The sequence below is a fragment of the Rhea americana genome, unplaced genomic scaffold (genome assembly GCF_003343005.1).
Source record: "Rhea americana isolate MKP2758 unplaced genomic scaffold, rheAme1 scaffold_314, whole genome shotgun sequence".
Taxonomy (NCBI): domain Eukaryota; kingdom Metazoa; phylum Chordata; class Aves; order Rheiformes; family Rheidae; genus Rhea; species Rhea americana.
The window spans coordinates 256392-277617 of record NW_028186440.1 but is presented as its reverse complement, the minus strand read 5'-3'; the positions used below and the strand labels follow the sequence as shown (position 1 = coordinate 277617).

The following is a 21226-nucleotide window of genomic DNA, read 5'->3' as shown; positions in this document are numbered from 1 at the left end:
TGGAAAGCTAAATAAGGTCTGATGTCTAGGTTAGTCAGAGTTTTGAATGAACAGAAATAGAAAAAAAGAGTCTGGCCTTATTAGATGCTTCCAAAAACACACATAACACATAGAAAGTTTTATATATGCRTACAGTCTAAAATATTACCTGTTATCCTTTTCTTGCATCTTTAAATGTGGTTGGTAGTTGTGCTCTGTTTCTTCATATGTATCCATGCCATCCAGTATTGATGTTTCTGTGTTATTTTGTAGTTTAATGAGACTATTTCGCAATCTTACAGTCTCATGTTCCAGTTTGCAAATGGGAGSTGCATAACTTCTATGCTTTTTGTTAGATAAATCTATACTCTGTGAAAGGAGATAAAACTATCACTAAATGTGCACTGTTTCACAATAAATGGATATTAATATTTTCAACAAGCAAACACAATGCAGTGTTCCATGCTAAACACATAGCTATTATATATAATCATGTAGCACTTATAACAAACTGATAGAATTACCTCCAGAAAAACAAACAAACAAACATCTAGATAAATGTGAAAGAAGGGATAACAGCCTTCTGCAACACAATCAAAACAAAATGTCTCAGCAAACAGTGCATTCAAAATATTATTGTTGTAAATTTATCACTTGCTCTGTAAAACTTATGACATAAAAGCAACCATAACAGCTAAAGTTGTAGATGTTTTAACTGTATTGYTCCCTCTAGAAACAATTCTACCAGAAATAACAAAACTTTTCAGAAATTCATTGCTATATTAGATATAATACAAGTCTACAGGCACAATTTAATATCTATGTAGAGATATTCAAGGCTAGGTCTGAATGAGCTACCTTCAGGTTTAGAAGCACTAAAGCCACATTAGCTCAGTGCTCACTGTGTTACAACACTCTGCTTCTTGGTTAGGTTATYACACTGGTGTCCAGATCAGAATACTGAAATGCAAGCAATACATGTACATGCATCCTAGGGGTGGAAGAGGCCTATCCACTGTGATACGAAGAGGTRAATTAGCTCTGGAAGTTGATTATCCAGGATACCCCATTCCTTTTCTGCACTATCATGCCTTCCATGAAGTCCACACTGCACATCTGAGTTAGCTACAGAACATTTCACAGCCCTTCACATACATTCATAATAACAGTATAGTGTCATCCATAGGAAAATATCTCAAAAGACTTTTCAAATTATGCACAATAGGCTAAAAGAACTTTTAAATTTTATTAATTTCCTATATTTCTAGGTCTACATTATTCTTTTGGAACCCAGTAATTCATGAAGATTAAGGATTTGGTTTTGGTGTATCACTAGGACATAGCAGTGTGGGTCGTTATACCTTTACCCAAACAGGGCTCCCATATGTGAAAGCTTATTCCTTTCTTGTACTAACCGGTCTGATGTTATCTCTTCCTATAAACCTGGGCTTACTTAGCTAGTTTTAGGGCAACTTGATGAGGAAGTGTGGCATGGAAGTGACAGGAAGTATAAGAAAATGAAATATTTTGCCAAAGAATGGAGGGACAGGGCTCAGCTGTGCCTGCCACAGGGACAGGAAAGGCACAGCAGAGCTAAGTCATCCCTACCTCTAATTGCTCTTGGACCAGAAGTAATAGAGCTCTGATGGCATGAACCCCACAACTGAGCTAACTCAGCATGGCACTGATGCAGACACTGTTTTTGAAACCCAAACAAGTAACTCTGCATGATGAAGCATTACACTATATTGACTTAGTCCAGCACTAGTTTGAGGGTCTTGTGCCATGCTCTACTGTACGAACATATCTGTAAGAATCTCTACAGTTCCTGCAATTTTAACATCCAGATACCTTATAGTCTGTCACGTTTAGATTTTCAGAACATTCTAGTAAAGTAGGAAAACATTAAATCCACAAATGTATTGCATAGAAATATGCAGTGACCTTAGTATATCTAGTAACGGGATACAATTAAAAACTGTTACAATTAAAAATCACATGATGGCTACAAGAATTCTTGTCATACAACACTGTTTAATCTCAGTGAAAAATATTAYTGTGGAGAAGAACTAGACATACACATATACACACACATCTGTTTCCACAATAACACATCGTATAGGTACATGTGTATGCATAGACAAAAGATCCCTGGGGGACATATCTGCCATTTTGAGGATATAGAATAATGTGACCTTTTTTTCCAGACATCTGTCAGTTTACAAAAAAAAAAAAAAAAAAAAAAAAAAAAAAAAAAAAAAAAAAAAAAAAAAAAAAAAAAAAAAAAAGAAAAAGAAAATATGCTAGGAATTTCCTCAAGATTTACTTACAAGCAACATTTCAGTCTTTTTCTAGTGACAGATACAGTAACTATAGATGGTTGGTGAGCAGGGGAGTTTTTAAGCTGTTTTGTGGAAGGCAGTGTTTATAATATTTATACCTGTATAAGCTACTATTCTGCATGATGATATAGCATATGTATGCTTTTATGAATTAATTTGAACTATCCCCTCTTTGAAGWGAAATAAATACTAAGCTCTGAAAATAAGTTGGGCACGGAGCACTGCAACAGGTTGCCCAGAGAGGTTGYGGAGTCTCCTTCTCTGGAGATATTCAAGGCCCGCCTGGATGCAACCCTGTCTAAGATGCTCTAGGTGCCCCTGCTGAGTGGGGAGGTTGGACTAGATGACCTCCAGAGGTCCCTTCCAACCTTACCCATTCTGTGATTCTTACACTATTTTTAAAATGTCATTACAACAAAGGAGTAAAGAAATCAAAAAGGGACATCTTTTTGTATCTGTGAGAGTGAGGACAGTTAAAAACAAATATTGTGAAATAAGTGAAACTACTTACAAGGTATAAGGTTCCCAGAATTTCTTTAGTGTCTAGACAAAGTTATTGAAAATTCTACATTGAAAAGTCTAGAAAAGAACAATTGAAAAATTGTTCCTAAATGCACCTAGCTGCAGGCTGTGCATGAATACCACTTGTTTTTGATTATGCTGCACAATTTTTTGGTGGTACACCCAACATGATTATAACAATTGGTGGATTTGGAGATTTTTATAACCCAGAAACTTCTAAATCTGTCATGATCTAAATTTCAAGTTTTCAAGAACTGTAAGTAACTGTTCTGTATATTGTATAGATTWAAAAAAAAATTACCACATATCTTTTACACTCCTGGTTTTCCATCATCTCTTTTAGATGTATGTTTTCACATTTGATAGCTTTGTATCTGGAATCCAACAACTGGGAAAGGTTAAATTCTTAGTTACAACTGGGAAAAGATTAAATTCTTAGTTGAATACAAGAATATTATTGTTAACTTGAAAAACAATGAGGATAGATATGTGTAATTTTAATATTATGCTTTACTCAGAACATACATAATGAATTATCAAACTAACTGCAAATATTACAGCACTGCTGATGAAAACTACAGCAAGAAAGGTAAATGTCTTTTCTRCTAGATAAAGAATGTCATTATCAGTAACATGGAGCAAAATTACCTAGGCTGGTTTTGCCTGCTTGCATACCTGTTGTTTTGCTAACAATTTGTCTTTTATCTCTAACTCCATTTTTAACTGTCTTTCCAGAAGACTAGCTTTCTCCATGATAGTTGCTATAGTGATCTCCTTCTGATGAAGCTCTTCTGTCAGGTCAGAGATTTCTGTCCTCATTCTTTCCTGCTCAGAGCGATGGGACTGCTCCTCTTGATAAAGATGGTCTCTTATCTGTAACAAAAATGTTTTAAAAAGAGAAAATGTTGTGCAGTAAATATGATTGCAGCACTTATCATCAACCAGTGACTTTTTTTTGCTGTCTGCTTCCAGGACACCAATCTTCTGAATAAATCAGAGATTTCTGAGATTTTATTATAAAACATCTTGATGAGCCACTGCAGTATTTTTACAACATATTTTTTGCAACTCTCAGTTGCTTTTTTATTTGCCTATTTAGTATTAAAAATGAACAAAATATCAGGTATTTGAATTAACTATTAAAATAATGTAATAAAAATAATGTTAAAGAACTGGACTATATGACAAAGAATAGCCATGCAAATGTGCATTAATTTACTCCCAAATTARTTCTGGCTGCATTTAAAATATTTTAAACTGAATTAATTTAGAGACTCTTTAATGAGAAACTACATAAGAAATAAAGAGAAAACTCTATACAGTAAATCAYTTTGTGAGAATTTTGGCTGTCATTCTGTGTAAAATTTAAGGTTGAGTTTTCTGCAGTATATCCTATCTAAATAATTCTCCAAAGAATCAGCACAGTGATTATTGTTTTCATAATCTTTCTACTAATAACAAACAATTCAGTATGATAGATTTTCATATTACATAAAAAGAGCAACTATAAAACCCAGCATAGCTACTTTCAAACCCATTTTAATAATTTCTCACAGTATTGCATGCAATCAGTAACAGATAGTATTTCATTTTTAATTATGCAAACTACAGAAAATACTAGAACTGTAAACAAATAGATGTAGATGTAAAAAAAAAAAAAAATCTAAGAGCTAGATCGTGACTGTCATGTCAAAACTGCAGCAGCATCCAATCAGCTGCATCCAATTACAGATGTTCCTACTTATATTGCTACTTAGCAAAACACAACATGCCTGTAAGGAGAGCTCTTAGCATCCTCTAATCCAGAAGTATTTTGACCTGCCAAGCCGTAAACCATTTCATAGTGCCATGCCACTACCGCTTACACACAGCACTTCTGAAAGCAATGTGATGTGATGCATAGTTGAAACAAAAGAGTGCTGCCCTGGATTGTACTGCAGGTGACAGATTGGGCCTTRTCTGTGTACTTGCCATAGTGATTTGTATGAGTTGATCTGTTAGCAAGTCTTACATCTGAGACCACCTACAACTACTGCTTACCTCCTATAGCCTATTTATTATCCACAGCTGATAATAGGGCTGATTACTTGTAAGGTATTACTTGAATCACAGTGATGCTTAGGTGTGGTCCCTTCCATTATTTCAGTGACGGACCTASTGTTAGCCCACAGAATCAGAATACTGAATATGAATACAAATACTGAATAAGAATATGAAATACCTTGTTTAGCTCTTCTCTCTGGCTTTCTTGACTTTGTGCTAATGCTAATAACTCAGCGTTTTTATTTTCTAGTTGCTCAGTAAGTTGTACACAAGATGACTGATGCCTTTAAATAAGAAACAAACACAACAATGAAACATGCAGAAAGTGCAACAACCTTCACCTTACAGTATCTTCTCTTCATTGTAAAACTGGAGAAGACCTGCTCTCTGACTAAAAAAAGTAAAAGGTTTGGCCTAAGACAAGCTGAATCTTCAGAGATTTCAAGAGATTAATACTAACTCAAGTGTGTTCAGAATGAATACTGAAATAACTTGTAAATTAATATTTCATAAAWTTTCAAATAGCTATGGTAGAATATTCATCTAGTAGATAAACCATAGAAAGATGAACAATTTACCCAGAAGAAAATAGGGAGAATCTTAATCGCACTAAGTCCAAAAYGTTTTAATTGCCAAGAAAAGGAAAGACCCTCTAAGCTTTTAAATAGAAATAAATGAAATAAAAGACTAAATATTTACAGATAAATTTAACAGAGTTAGCACCTATTGCCTGTGATTTTGTCATATATAATTGCTAATGAAAATGTTAATTCAAAAATTGTTTGGAATCTGACATTTGAATCTGGGGTATCTTTTTAACAGATATAATTTAAATCAAACTGAAGGAAAAAGTTACTAGCTCAGAAGTACTTGGTAATTTAAATACTGTATTTAAGATACATACTTTATTTGAATTTCCTGCATATCTTTTTGTTGTCTGATCTTCAATAACTCTGTATGCAACTGTTGGCATTCCAGTTGTATCCCTCTCCAGAGGGCATCCCTTGACTGCAGCTCATTTCTCATCTCTGAAAAGCCTGCCTCCATGTTCTAAATAAATAAACAAACAGATAAATAAAATGAGACAGTAGTTGCTCAAAATGTCATTTTTTTCACACCAATACCTRATTTTTCATACTTGTATAATATATATGAAAGAAAAAGCTTTACTTAAAAAATTGCTTCTATTCTGAGTCACATTTCTGAAGAAAGTATGGCTTTCAWAAAGATTTTATATGTTAGTTCCTTCCTCTAGAAATGTCATTAAAAAATAAGATACTGAACATTCTTTAGCTTTTGCAATGTCCCAATGCATCAGTCTGTTAAATTTTCATAGGGAATACTCCTCTAGAAGTTCTTTATCTGTTTGTTTCTTTAGGCTTGACACCCTATTAATGTGCTTCACATGCAAGATTTAATGCCATAACATGCATTTTTGTATTTTCTTAATGACATTTCCACCTCTATAAAACTGRAAGGGGCAGGATTAGATGCAGATCTTCAGTAAACATTGCCTGATGCCTTGGAGCAGATACATGTAGACTGATGGATTTAGATAAGGTAGGTGCTCAATCATCTCCAGAACTAGTCCTATYTGTATGGACATAATTGCTTATTTAAACAGACATCACCAGATTTTCAAACAATCACAAAAAGATTTTTCTTTCCACTCTATTTCACCTCTTATTTCTGACTRAGAATGTGATGGACAACTTAAAGATGCATGTTATATTTTAAATCATAAAACCCAAATTCCTATAGTAATGAAGAAAAATATCCTAAATACATACYAAAGATGTAACTTGAAAATATAAACCACAAATAACAGAAGTAGCAACAATAGTCAGATCTTTGCAATAATAACAACYAGAGAATGTTTATTTCCTTTTATCCAAGATCCAAAAACATATTCCAGATAAAAGAAAAAGATTTTCCAAGGATGCTGATTCTTTGCCTTTAAAATATTACACAAAAATGCTAGTATTTTTCAAAGCTTCTTCATTTTATTTCAATACAATTCTTGATTTTAAAAGAAAAAATAAAGCTTTTAAACTTTCAAAAGACACTTCTCAGAAAAATGAAATCCAGAAAGGACACTTCAAGCAAAGATCTTCAAAGGTTTATTTCCCTTAGAGGTCCATAGAGCCTCACATTAGAATGACCTTGCTTCCAAGAGGCCTCTGTTTTCCCTTTGGAAAAAGGGAAATTCCTATATTTTATAACATAAGAATTTAGGGGTGATAAACCTCTGATGTGATTACAAGGTAGGTAAGGGGAATTCAGTGCAGTTGTGTTGTGGAAGCCATATCACCTGTGGCAGATTACAGGCATCRTACTTGCTTACATAAATTGTATTTTCTTCTGTAATTTATAATAATAATAGGAACAAGAGCAGCAACAGCAATAATAATTAAAACATAACTTCAGGTCAATACTTTTACAACATGTCCTTTTAGAAAAGTCATTTAGAAATGTGCTATGTATTATTTTAGGAAATTTTCATTACACCTAGTTTAAATATCAAAATGAAAATTAATTTTGAACCAGGAAACTTTAGAGTTTAGAAAATATCAAATGAAACACTACTTTTTCCAGAAACTCTTCTATCTCAAGTTGAAAAAGGTATTGAAWCTTTCCTTCTATGAAATTTTGCTTCAACTAGCCCATCAGGCTTGATRCTGAAAGGAAGTCTCAAAAATGTCCTGATCAGCTCCTTTGCTAACTCTACTCAAAGCTGTTTAACTTTTTAGAGTGTATGACTGAACTTCTATGTAAATTAGCATCCAGTAGCTGACTTACGCAGACCTTCCAAGTAGTAAGCAGCTTGAGTGATATTCTCTTGCTGCCCCACGTGTATGCCTGCAGTTATGTTTGTCAGGCAGTCCATAAGGTTAGAGAAACATTTGTAATCTCTGTACCTTTTAAAATTTGTACTTTCTGTGCAGCCAACCAACTTGCCCTCTATATATTACATGTTATTATTGCTTCCTTGCTAATTAATGGTACAAGAAGAACAGCCAAAAGCAGATCGGAAGTGGTCACATCATAGAAACCATTTGGGGCACAATACTGGCCTTCAGACTCTCTGCCTTAGCAATCAGCTCATTCCCCATCAAGACTCCCATGTAACGCTCCTTCCTTCTCCCACATCAGGTCTAACTAMCCTCTCCTCTACCCAGCACTCCTTCACTCAAACCTGCTTACTCCTCCCAGCCCACAAAAGGCCCTGGGATTCCTTCTTTCTCACAGGGACATTCCTACAAAAATGCTTTCTCTTAGCTATGCTGTTTTCACTCTATATTGACTTTGCCTTCTGCAGCCTTCTGCAAATGCAGCTTTTCTAGTGAATGCAGCAGTCATCCCACAACAACACCAAGTTATTCTGTAACTTTGTGTCCTCTAGCTAACAGCCTTACGCACATCAGCCTCCTCCTCTACTGAGGACTTCTTCAGGGCTTCCAAGAACTCCTGTATTCTATTTGCACAACTCCAAGAATATCTTCTAGCTCAAACTTCTTCTAGCTCAAACTTCTTGAGGATAGCTGCAGAACAATGCCTCTATTTTCTACATGTCCCACAGCACCTACCCTCATGCCTCCCCTACAATTACCATGTTTTGTTCTGCTCCATATGCTACTACTTTTTATGGCAGCCTTTGACAGACCGCCAAAACAGAATTTTCTAGTTGCGTACCCAAAATACAGAAATGCATACTGCTACTTTGCATACAGGTAAATGACTCAGGAACCTATTGTACAAATAAAATGTATAAACATCACTTGCACAAAGCTTTGCTGTTCTGAAATTAAACTCTACTACAATTACATTAATTACTATAAAATATATCACAAATAAAGTGATAACTCTACAAGGTATTTAGTAAAACAGATCATCTTTCTTGAGAAAGAGTTAAAGTTACTATAGGCTACTGAATACACCRCTGATTGATTGTTAAAATGCTTAAATAAATAAGCAAGTATAACTTGTAAGGTACAAGAAAAAATATCAATAAGAATCTTATTCCTGATCTGTCTTGGACATAGCCAACAAAAAAGGGTGTAAAGATCCTATATTATCTCAATCTTGTCAGAATTCATAAGTCACAAGAAAAGAAGATGCCCAGACAGCTATCTTCATACATCAGTGCTAAGTTTTAAAAAATAGTAAACTATGGGTAAGATAAAAACCTGATGGGTTTTCACATGCCTGGCAACTTAAAAATACATTGCACTGCAAAGCCTATGTACAATAATAAAGTACACTACACACTTTGCTATATACTTATTTAGTGGCTATATGGCACGTTGTACAACTACATGTAAACCAGATAAACAGAGTTCATAAGTCATGTATACATAGCAAACCAAATGAATGACACTAAGTTTCTGTAGATGATACAGAGATAAGAAGCTACAAAAACTTCTATAAACAGACAAGAATAAAAGATACTACTGTATATCAAACTTATTTTGTTTCCTCTTATGTGTTACCCCAAAATTTGTACCATTCACAGCTCATTCTGTGTTCTTGCAAAGAACATGCCTGATGTAAAGATCTCTTGTATAGGCATCTCAGTGCAACTTTTAAAAGTATACTCCCAGGTAATTAATGCTTCAACATTAATTCTACTGTAATCACAGAAAAGAAAAACTGACATTACCTGGCACTGTTTTTGGTACATTTTTAGATCCTCCTGGAGTTTCAGGTTTTCCTCTTCTAGCTTATTCCTGTTTATTGCTATTTCATTCACAGTTGCCTTTAGTTTTTCAATAATTAACTCATCCTTTTCACTTTTGGGCTGGCTGGAGGTAATTACCTCTTCCTGGTTTTGTTTCTTACTGCTTATTTGGAATTGATAATTCTGAGTCTGTTTCTAAAAAAGAAGAAAATCTTTTCAATTAAATTCAATAATTCTATGTAAATTTTAGGGCCAAACTATTGCTATTAAAATCATAAAGGTATTTTTATCCTCTTCACCACCATTTGCTCAGAAAATATGGCACAATTGGAATGGTTTGCATGCTACTTCTCTCCTGGCTATTTCCTGTTCTTTTTTGGCCTGAAGTTCCTTGCCCTTGTTGAGAAAAATACTTTAGAAACTTTCCAGTGTGCAGAATTTGTCAAGGGTTTTTCTCCTGTGCTGTATGCTTCCATAGTCCTTAGTGCAAATTAGCCCCAAATGTGAAAAAGGCGATTATGATGACTGACTCAAAGCAGTTAACTATAAAAAATTATTTGAGAGAAATGTTTCTCTTTGATACACTGATCTCAGTAAGAGCTGTGTGTCTCAGAATAGATATTAACCTTTGACTAGCAGTAGTCAAAGACTAGTATTACGTAGTTCATATATAAACAGCACAGTTAGTCTCTACAGTAACTGTACTTCTTTGATATCATTATCCATAATCTTGGCAAGAATTATTCCCACATTCATCATCTATGGAAGCAAAGTTGCACACTCTCTTCAGTTTCTTGTACTAATTAAAAAATTAAAGAACCAAAGCTTTAGGAAATTGGTATTGGTGGTATTTGTCAATTCACAGGCTTTGCGAAGAAACATAACTATTATGGTAAATGCTTTTGCTGTTTAAAAAATAATCCATATGGATTCATCTACCGGGAGATTAACAAACAGCAATAATCTTCCAGAAGAATGAGAATTAGCTGAAAACCAGCAACAAAATATATTCTGCAAACCATAATCACATCTAGAATTCAAGCTGAGCACGTAAATTTATATTAAAAATAAACAGAGTACCACATTTCATTAATGGGAGCTGCAAAAAGGCATGCTTTAGACTGCTTTTGATGTCATTGACTATATTCTCAGCAGTTCTGTTGGCTGAATACCTAAACAGAACTGACCACTGGCTGTATATTAAATAAAAAGCCTAGAGAAATTTGCAGACAATTTTTGTTAATATAGATAATAAATTAAGGTCAAACTCCATAACCTTAACTTAAGGTTATAGAGTTTGACATAATACAATGGCAAAGTAGCCTGTGAAAAACACAGTGCATGACCGCAGATGGAAATCAAAGACCACCTAGAAGAGGAATCTGAGCAAAGATAGGATCAATTTATATTTCTGAAAGACTTACACTGTGATGATCTATCAGATTTGTATCTACTAAACTAGCTGGTGTGATGCTACAGTTGTGATGAAAGCTGTCTTCAAAAAAACTAAACAAACTGCTATATAAAAACTTACTTACTTTCTTAGATAAATCTACTGATGGCAGTGATGTGAACCTCAACAGAAAAATGTGGATGACAATCTTTTGAATACTCTATTTTGACTTGTCCAATTGTATAATCTACTCAACAAGCACCAGATYTGTTTAGTCAAAGTCTTACCTTTTTCATCAGATGTATGTATGAAAATTCAATAATCCAATATAATATTTTCAGCATCCATAAACTAAACTTAACTGTCAGCTTTGGAGGCTCTGCATATGCATAAAGAGCCTCACAGGAATGCTTAAGAAAGTGTATCACTAGATTAAGACAAAAAGAATTTAGTCCCAGTGGAAAAGGGGATTACTAATCAACAACATAACTGGTTTCTCTTTACTTCATTTTCAAGCTGTTTTGTGTACCAATTAATTTGTAAGTAATTTATTTATTTACTTTAGAGCAGGACAGTTCAAAGAGACATATCAATATTTTGTTCTGGACTGGAAGGAATTAAAAAATAAAAATATACTATATGTGTTACATAAATAATTAAAAAGCAAAGGGATAATAAAAAAACAATCACAAAGCCAACAAAGAACAATGACTAGAGGTTACGCTAAAAATTCAACGAAAACAACAAAGTTTTTATAACTTTTAATCACAGTTAATTGTACTGAAGATAATACAATATTCTGACAAATAACTCCACAGCATACTCAAAAAAAAAGCAAAAAGGAGCATGCATTCCTTTCTGTACTTACCTGTTTCAGAAATGTTGTAATTTTTATTATGATATTTATTCATATTACATGCAAAAATAAAACTGTATGTATGAATAGATCTTTCAATAAGGGTTTGCCTTCATTAAGAACAATGTATCCATGTTAATTCTTCAGATTCATTGGAATACTAGTGATATTTAGATTTTTTTCTTTTTTATTAAGTTAAAATAACTTTCACTGAACTAACAGCTTTTTAATAACAGTTTTCTCTCTAAAGCAGGAAGATAGGATTTTTACCTGAAATAAATTACATTTCTCTGACAGTAATTTTTGTTGAGCATCTAAATAAACTAGATGATTTTGGTAGATTGTCCCCTTCTTATCCCATTCTCTTGATTTTGCTTCAAATTCCTGAAAAACAGCAAAGTTACTAAATACAGGAAAAATTTGTAATTTGCACAGAGAAAAATATAGTTCTGTAATTAATACATAGTCTTTCTGTAATTTTGGAAAGAAGAAAAGGAGAACAAGTATATAAAATAGCCATCTTTCCCTTCCACCAAAAAAACTCCAGTCTCAAGGGCTGTTAATCTAAACAAATTGGATATTAAACATAATCACTGAATCAAAATGATAAAAATATTTTATATAACTTCCATTGTTGTAGATCTTAGGGACCTGATTCATTATGACAGTACACCGATTTTATTGGCGGGTAGTTCCTGTGATTTTAATGGAGTTATACCATTGTAAAGTAATCAGTATGGAATCATGCCCTTAACATCAGAAAATCTGCTATTTTTTCCCCTTTTTCTTGAACAAATGGGATAGCAGCTGCAGTGAAAAAAATTTACTTCTTGCTCTCTTTTCAATTCCTGTTTCTGATTATGAATTTTTACCTGAGTTCACCAGGGCTACACAGAACTTGTTTATCAAGTTCTATTATAATCATATTTCTCTACAATAGTTTCTCTATTTGCATTTATATGGCTATTGATACTGTGTTTGATTTTGCTTTTAAATCATATTAGATCATATATGTTCACAGCTAGACTTTAAAGACAGTATCCTACAAAATAAGTAGGAGGTAGGAGAACTCCATAATTACTTGAGTTGTTGATCTTCTGTATTGAGTGACAAATTATCAAAATAACTAGTACACTGTTTTGCACAGTGAAAATTAAAGTGCTTTTTAAAGCTGTTCTAAGAACTTCATTTTTCATAATAGAAATAATGCTGGTCCTCAAAAGGTACATGATTTTGTATAACTATTCAAAACTTTATGTTCCTCTAATTTTAAAAAGCAAAGTTTTATTTGCTGAAACTAAATGTTTTCCAAAGCAAATAAATACAAATCTTTCCATAAAGCTTTCCTAATATTTGCTTTGTCATTTAAAACCAATAAAAATCTTCCTATTTTACAAAATGTGATAAAAATGGGAAATTCAGACTACTAAAAGAGGACTGCAGGTTCAAGGCCTTACTAAAGCATTGCTGAGCTTAGTAGATTTTCAACACAGTAATTATTTTCTGAATACTAGAATTTGCTGAACATATTCCAAGCATTCATTTTTCATACTGCATAATTACTCAAATGATAGCATTGTGTTACATCATTTCACATTTTAATCTTGAATAAGGTCATTCTCAAATTAGCTGGATCCAACAGTTTCACAGTTGTGATATATTTAGTCAATGATGGATATATAACCTATTTATTATTTTTGTAGTAGCAGATGTTGACAGTTATGCTGAGGTCCAAAGTTTAGTAGATTTTCTGGTAAGGACTCATATGTCTGGAGGGATAGGGATTATGACTCAATCCTGTTCTTAGCAACTTGTATTTTCTAGTTCCCTACTCAGTATGCTGGATTCTGTGGATTTTATTTCTAAGTGCCTTATCTTTCCTCACACATTACCTACAGAATCTAGGTATTGAGGTCAAGGTTGTGGACTGCCTTAGGTATACAGGTGCTGACAAGATAGGTGGTATAACAATCAGTTTTCCAATCCTTAATCCTTTTTCTATCTCTGCATGATCTAAATTGTCCTGAAGTCTATAAACTTGAAGTAATGTAGAATATAGCATGTGACACCTACAATATCCTGCATATGTAAAAATTCTCATACCTTAATAGATGATGATATCCAATATTAATATATTAATCAGGGAGGAAGTAACATTTATACTGTATTTAATATACACATATTTAAGTGACTACATATAAAAGTATATATGTGTATATCAAACACATATATACTTATTTATATTTATGAACTGACTTATCTATATTAACTAACAAAAATAATAAAAACATTTTGTTAAAGAACAGAAACCTGAATGTTAAATGTTATGCCCATTTTTCCCATGTACAGAATTTTTGAAGAATAATGAGAAATTTAAAGTCTCTGACTGTAAATCACAAATTAATTCTAAATGCTTATTAAAATTATCATATAATAACAACATAATCTTACCTCGAGTTTCTTGTTTAAATTGCTCAGTTCAAATGGCATCTCTAGGCCTTCCAGACATTTATCTCTATTTTGAACCTTTTTTTGTTTTAATTGGTGTAACTGTAGCTTCTCGTAACTATGTATCAGCTTCAAAAACTAAGAATGAAAGCAGACATAAACATGCAGAATCTATCACAGATGACCACGTGGTTAATCATTTCTCTAAGCTAGACTTGGTAATTGCACCTTAAATGTTCTAGTTGTTTAACCAATATAACAAAGTGCCAATTCAAAATGTTACTTTCTTATAGATGAGCAAGGCTAAGCTCTTACACAAATGTTACCTAACTGCTCACTTAAACACAGGTTTATTTGAGCATTATTTCATTTTGCTACTTTTTTTTATGGCACATCTGTTTTTTACCCATAGTCATTTCCTTTACTATGTTTATATGAACTGTTTTACACTTGTTTACTGCCATCTTGTGTTGACGTTTTTAAAAGTTACTTCACTAGCCAGAACGAAGGATCATCATTACAGTAGTTTAAATTTATATGATTCTTTTTTTTATCGTGAAAATTGTTGAAATGTTAGGTACTTAATGATTGTTTTATTCTGGAATCATTAAGTATCAAACAGTGCTAGTGAGAATTAGACGGATACTGAATACTATTATGCATCTTTCCTTGAAAACACAACTTTAGAGTCAGAAGCAAGGAAATGAAGCTACTAATGGAAGGAAATACAGCCGCAGAAAAATGGCCAATCTGATGAAGTTGGCCAGGGGATGCTAAAAGGGAAGGTGCACATTCACAGGTTTGATACAGCAGAAACACACGTGGGCTTATAGATAAATATGTATCTTGTTTTGAGCAAAAAGGAAGAGAAGCTCCTGACAGCAGTGATTGCATCAGAAAACCAATGACATGGATACTGTCAAAGAAAACACCAGAAATATGGTCTTGAGGAAAGCTAACCACAGGAACTTCGTGAAAAATGTTGACTAGAAAAGAAGCTTAGCACTATGAATAAAGATCATGTCTCTTCTTGTTTAGCTTCTTTAAATTCTTTAAATTTAGGGATATGTGCTGTATTATATCCTTTGTAATAACTAGGCTTGCATTTAAAAAAAACATGACTCTAGAAAGAAATTGCTTGCCTAACCCCTCCCCCCCCCGCCACCCCACAAAAAAAACAAACTCAAAAGCTCTATTTTTGTTAACATCTCAAGCTAACTACTGTCTGGAAAAGAAACTATTTCCACAGAAAAAAAACCCAGAATCCTGTCAAACCAATACAGAACAAATTGTAGTCTACACAGATAACAAAGATGCCAAAAAAAAATCCATAAAAGATACAGAACACAAACTGCAAAAACATCTGGAAACTATCTAGAGTCATGTGAGATGATTATAGAGTCAGCAGCTGAAACCTATCCAAAGAGAATGAGAAAATTGACTGAACTCCTAAAATGGACTAGGAAAAGGAATTGAAAAGGTGACCAAAGGATAACATGTCACAGACCAGAATGTTTCACAAAATGAGTAGGTTCAGGAATAGCTTTGACCAACTTGGAATTTTGTAATAGAAATTCTGTAGCATGGACTTATAGAGCTGAAAGATTACCCTCAGAAGGAAATMAAAGGTCCTGCAGACGAGCTGCCTGTATTTGAAATTGAATTTACCAGAGAATATAGTTAAGATGTAATATTTAAAATGGACCAGACTGTTTCAGCTTAAACAACATAGGACTCGTCTCTGGAAGAAAGGCGCCCTTCTCCAAATAACAAGAGCTTGGTTATTATAATATATTATGGCCTATGTGAAATGCCTAGGAAGAGCAAATCTAGATGAAGACAGGTATTATACTGTTTGCACTGAATAGGCTAGGAAATACAGGATCCAACACTTCAGCAAATCACTCTAAAATGGAACAGAATGCCTAAAATTAGAAAATCAAGATTGAAAATTATACTCCTGTAATGTAATGAGAAAAACTGAAGGAAGAATGTAATGAAGATGAACTCCTGAAGTTTTTGCTATTTAATCGTAACATAATATTGTATAATTGAATGACTGCAGGCATTGCCTAAGCATTTCAGGCTATGTATCAGTAATTTTTGCACTAAAACAATAAAAAATATAGGTTTTACTGCACTGATCAGGTATATAATTAATATTATGGGACTGTTGCTCATTAAACAGCTGCCTTTCCAGTAGCAAAAGGTAAAAAGCACTGAGGATCATAGAAAGAGTATATCAGGGAGATATTCTTCTGAGTAGCTCAAAGGTTGCTAGAAAAACAGTTGTCTTTTATATTTCTACCAAGATTAGGATGGAACAAAACTTAGGAGGGAGTCTAAGAAAATATTTGTACAGAAAGATAAAATGCAACTGTGTGAATAGTAATGCTTGCACCAAAGTTTGTCCAAAATTAAATTGTAGCTCTGAGAAATACACAACGTAGAAGGGGGTATAACTTTCAAATGAGGACAAGAAAGAGTTACAAAGGAGAGAGGACAAAGATTAATAATAACAGTGAGGCCCCATACTTTAGACAGAGTTTGTGCAGCTGAGAATTGGGGATGTTAAATCATCCTATATAAAAATGACATTACAAGCTGGAATCTTTGACTAAAATAAATAGGATGACATAAAGAAAAAGAAGTGTACAGGAGATGTATGCTGAGTATGTATATTCTTAAGAGCCAGAAATCCAAACGTTTTGGATAAAGAGAAAAGGTAAAGCAATCAGGTCTGTCACAGAAAGTTTGGGTGGTCTGAGTGGTAACTAAGAATGAAAACCATGGCCAGAAGGATTCGCAGCTGTAGATAAGTCAGTTAGGGAGTGCCAGACTTTAAACAAACACACAAACCAACAAAAAGAACTATGAAGAGAAAATAGATAGTATTTCCTCATGGCAAGGATTTGCAGAAGAAATAAAAATACAGGCTTGGAGTAAACATTGTTCAAATAAAGCCAAAACAAATTTACAACCTAAATGTTCCAGGTTACTCGACTTTTAAAACTATCTTCCCTCACATAAAGCTACCAAGCCATTTTAATGATCCCTATAGACCTGAAAAACCAAGACCAGAAAAATGTATGGCAATCAAAAACATGACGAGAACAGTTTGTCTCAAAATTCCTAATGTGCCTCACAGTCTTACTAGCATGACGCTTATTATCTGATTTATTCATTTCACCAAGGTTTCACGTTATTACTCCAAAAAATCAAATATGTGACTTCCACACAGTTGACAGCATTGTCACAAACCATCCAAGATCCAAGCATGTCAGTACACAAGTGACAGCCAGGTTGGAAGTTGCAGTCATCAGTATTTGCATGACACAATTTGATTTTCTCAAATCCATAAAGGTGAATCTACTATATTACAAACATGGAAGATCTTTATAGTGCAAACAGAAAATAATGAAAACGATATTTTTCTTACTTGAGATTTCAGTGCTTGAAGCTGAACTTCATAATTCTGAACCATTTCATATTTAGTTTTCTGTAAGTTTTCCAGTTTTTGTTGAAGTAGTCCCACCTACAGTAAGAATAAGCATGTAATTTTACCCTTTCTAAAGTGTTCAAAAATGTGTAATTTTGGAAGCACTTATTTGAAACTTCAAAAAAGACTGTTGCATAAAAGATGAATGTTAAAAAAACTATTTTTTTAAAATAATAAAACTGGACATATGAACCTGGATTGTACAGACATCAAGTTCAGGATTTTAGAATAAAAACTCTTTGTGTGCTTATGCTCCGACTTAATGACAGCACTGTCTGTCATGAAAGACTCTCTAAGTGAAAAATTCTAGCCAAACTGTATGAATGACTCACTGGCCACCAACGTGAAAATTTTGCTTGAACGCCTTATGTAATCACATATATGACTTTCAGCTACTTACATACTACTGGGAGACACTCCAGGCTCATTTCAGTTCCCTAAATACAGTGCCATTTGAGATATCTTGAATTCTCTGCTACTTTCATAGAGATCTGAGAAATATGACAACATACAGAAAATCTATATTTTTCTGGAGAGAGAGTAGGAAGCCAGGTGGAATATGCTAAAATATTTCAGATAATAACTGCGTATAGGCAAATAAACTAAGGCTTTAAAGGCTGGCTAGCTGAATTATTCTCTTGGCTCCTCTGACTGTAATGACTAAGGGTAACTGAATTAAATTCTAAATTGTTTGTTAGGGTGAGTTATATCATTTTCCAAACTCCCACGGACTATAATGGCACCTAGTTTTAGGTTTAGGCACCTTGTTCACGCACAGACACTTATGAGTATATACCTAAATTCAGATGCCTTAAACAAGAGTTGAATGCCATGCTGATGGCATTCACTGATGGGTTCATTGATGTCTCTAAACCATTCTAAGTGGTAATACAATAAAAATTGTGTTGTTAATAATAAAACTAAAATACGAACTCCATGGAGCATGTAAAATGATAAAAAATGCAGATGAACAGGAATTACAAAGACAAAATTTGTTCTAACTTTTTGAACAGTGCATTTTCACTTTCAATTTCTGATGATGCTAGAAGTGTTGGCATTTAAAAAAAGTTGAATTATATTTTATAACTAAACTCAGAATATTTGATTTAGATCCTAGGGAAATAGAATAAATATAGAATTTTCAATGGCACTTTTACTGTCATTTTTCAGAACAGAAGCACACTTTAAAACAAAATATCAAAAAATAATTGCTGACCTTTAAAACTATTCTTGATATTTTGACATGACAGAATGAACAGGACTACTTATAGAGCATATTATTAACTAACTCTTAGAATAAATACCTTCTTCATAGAATGTGATATTTTTAAGTACCTCTTGACCTTTTTGATCCAATTTACTTTGGGCATTTGCTAATTCTTGATCCTGGATAGTCATCTTTGCCTCCAAAGCTTGCATCTTCCTTTCCCATTCCACTTTCTTGCTGTTTACCATGATATCAATTTGACGCATTAATTCCTGAAGTTCAGTTTCACATGGAGAAGCTCTAATWATATAAAATATATACATATATTTCTAATAAGGAAGAATACAGATTTTAATTTAGATTACAAAGATTTGGTTTTTTAATTATGATGGAAATACAGAGTTTTCAATATCAGAAAAAAGATACAGACAAGCTAAATGATGCCTTCAAGAGTAGCTGGGATCCCACTTCTCCATTCTGAAGCTAAAATCAGAGCATTTAGGATACTCTGGACTTTTGGCTCATTTAAATGCTGTTTGATTACTCTTTCAGGGATAAGTTATCCAATGAACATAAATTAAGTTGAAAGAATGTTGTAGTGAGGTCAAAGACTTTCAGGCCCAAACCTCAACGGACAAGAGTAAGAGGAGCTAAACCCTAAGTTGCACTTGGATATAGGACTTTTCATTCCCCACAGTAATAATGGAAGTAGGTTATTAACAGCCAGCTTGAAAAACAGTAGTGATTTTTAATTGCTAGTTCAAATTTTATATTTTGATTTCATATTCTCTTTGCTAAATGGATTTAAGTGACAAGATAACTTCTATAGCATTAGTCTACCAGGAAACATAGAAATGAGTGAATTTTGAAATGGACTTGTCTTTGGGGGACATTCTGCTGTACTTAAATTCAGATTGTGCAATATCTGAAACATAAACAGTACAGTTTTCCCAAACTTCTGAGTATGGAATACATCCCTTACAGTATGACTTATTTACCAATGATAGAACATGTCTTATATTGTTGCTTTCAGATCAYGATATCTCATAAGTAGCAAAAGGAGGTGATCCCTGAAAATAAACCTGGACCCTTTTTATCTCCAGAACAGTCTCCCATGGGATTCTTCCAAGCAGATCCCTGAAGAGGCCAAAGTCTGCTTTCCTCAAGTCCAGGATTGTGATCCTTCTTTTTGCTTTTTTCTCTCCTCTCAGGATTTTGAACTCCACCATCTCATGGCAACTGTAGCTAAGGTTTCCCCCAGTCTTCACATCCTCAACCTGTTCCTCCTTGTTTGTAAATATGAGGTCCAACAGATCACTCCATCCCCTGCAGCTAGAGTCGCCCGCTACTATCATTCMCGGATTCTACCTGTTGCTCTTATGTGGGTCAGGTCTAGCTGGCTTGGGTGCTTCATTGGACAGAGCTCCCAGCTCCCCTTGTCAGCTACCAGGGCACTGAATCTGGTCTATAATTGCTAGTCTTAAGGTGGAGCAAAATCCTTCCCGCTGGTGCCAGAAGCGAAAAGCTTCCGTCCTTTGCCATCCTGGGAGTACCCACTTCCCAACACACCAGGCAGACACTCTGCCTCCCCCTTTGGTATATATAGTTAATGTAGGGCAGATCAGAAGGGCCAGTAGAAATTTAAAGCTGTCAAAGTTGTCCTCTCAGTTATGTGGGAGCAATATATTGATTAAAAAGAGAAAAAAAAAAAGAAAAACTGCCTGGACAGTGTCAAACAATATTAGTGTATATCATTTAGCAGACATATACAATGTATCTGAATTTATTTTGGAGCTTTCTCTATTCTACATAAATTCAAACTTTGTATTCTGGTATGAATATAGRAAGAATTTGAATAAGAAAGATACCATTAGAGAATATTAGTTTGTGTATACTATATCTAGGCAAGAAATTGCATAATTCTTTCTGCACTCCAATATTTTTATTTGTGGAAATGAATATTTGACATCTAAACTATATAGTTTTTTATGGTATAAGAGATTTTTTTTCCTCAGGTATTTTGGAGATTTTATTGCCCACTTAAACATTTTAAGGAATGCTAGCTTCCCTCAATCTGTAAGTACACAGTTGGCATTTCAGATTTGTAATGATTTCTTTAAAAGCCAGAAACTTTCTTGAATTCCTGTATCTATATATTCTCAGTTTTCAGAGAAATTTTGCAATTAGAAAAAGTAGTATTACATCACGATTAAATAAAACTATGTATCGATATGTTCCTGAACATCTTTTTTTCTGCAT

General features: G+C 33.7%; 1 protein-coding gene across 2 annotated transcripts in view; it reads right to left on the bottom strand.

The window, feature by feature from the left end:
• Nucleotides 1-21226, bottom strand: part of DEUP1 (deuterosome assembly protein 1) — a 43151-nt gene that overhangs the window by 15845 nt on the left and 6080 nt on the right. Inside the window, exons 2-11 of one of the 2 annotated variants that reach the window (XM_085310271.1) lie at nt 19096-19267; nt 17701-17796; nt 14265-14399; nt 12084-12197; nt 9547-9759; nt 5791-5936; nt 5065-5170; nt 3519-3716; nt 3145-3231; nt 149-348 (exon numbers count right to left, since the gene is read on the bottom strand). In XM_085310271.1, coding sequence (XP_085166397.1) covers nt 149-348; nt 3145-3231; nt 3519-3716; nt 5065-5170; nt 5791-5936; nt 9547-9759; nt 12084-12197; nt 14265-14399; nt 17701-17796; nt 19096-19267 — 1467 coding nt within the window. The remainder of the gene's footprint in view (nt 1-148; nt 349-3144; nt 3232-3518; nt 3717-5064; nt 5171-5790; nt 5937-9546; nt 9760-12083; nt 12198-14264; nt 14400-17700; nt 17797-19095; nt 19268-21226) is intronic. The other variant, XM_085310270.1, reaches the window with a different exon arrangement.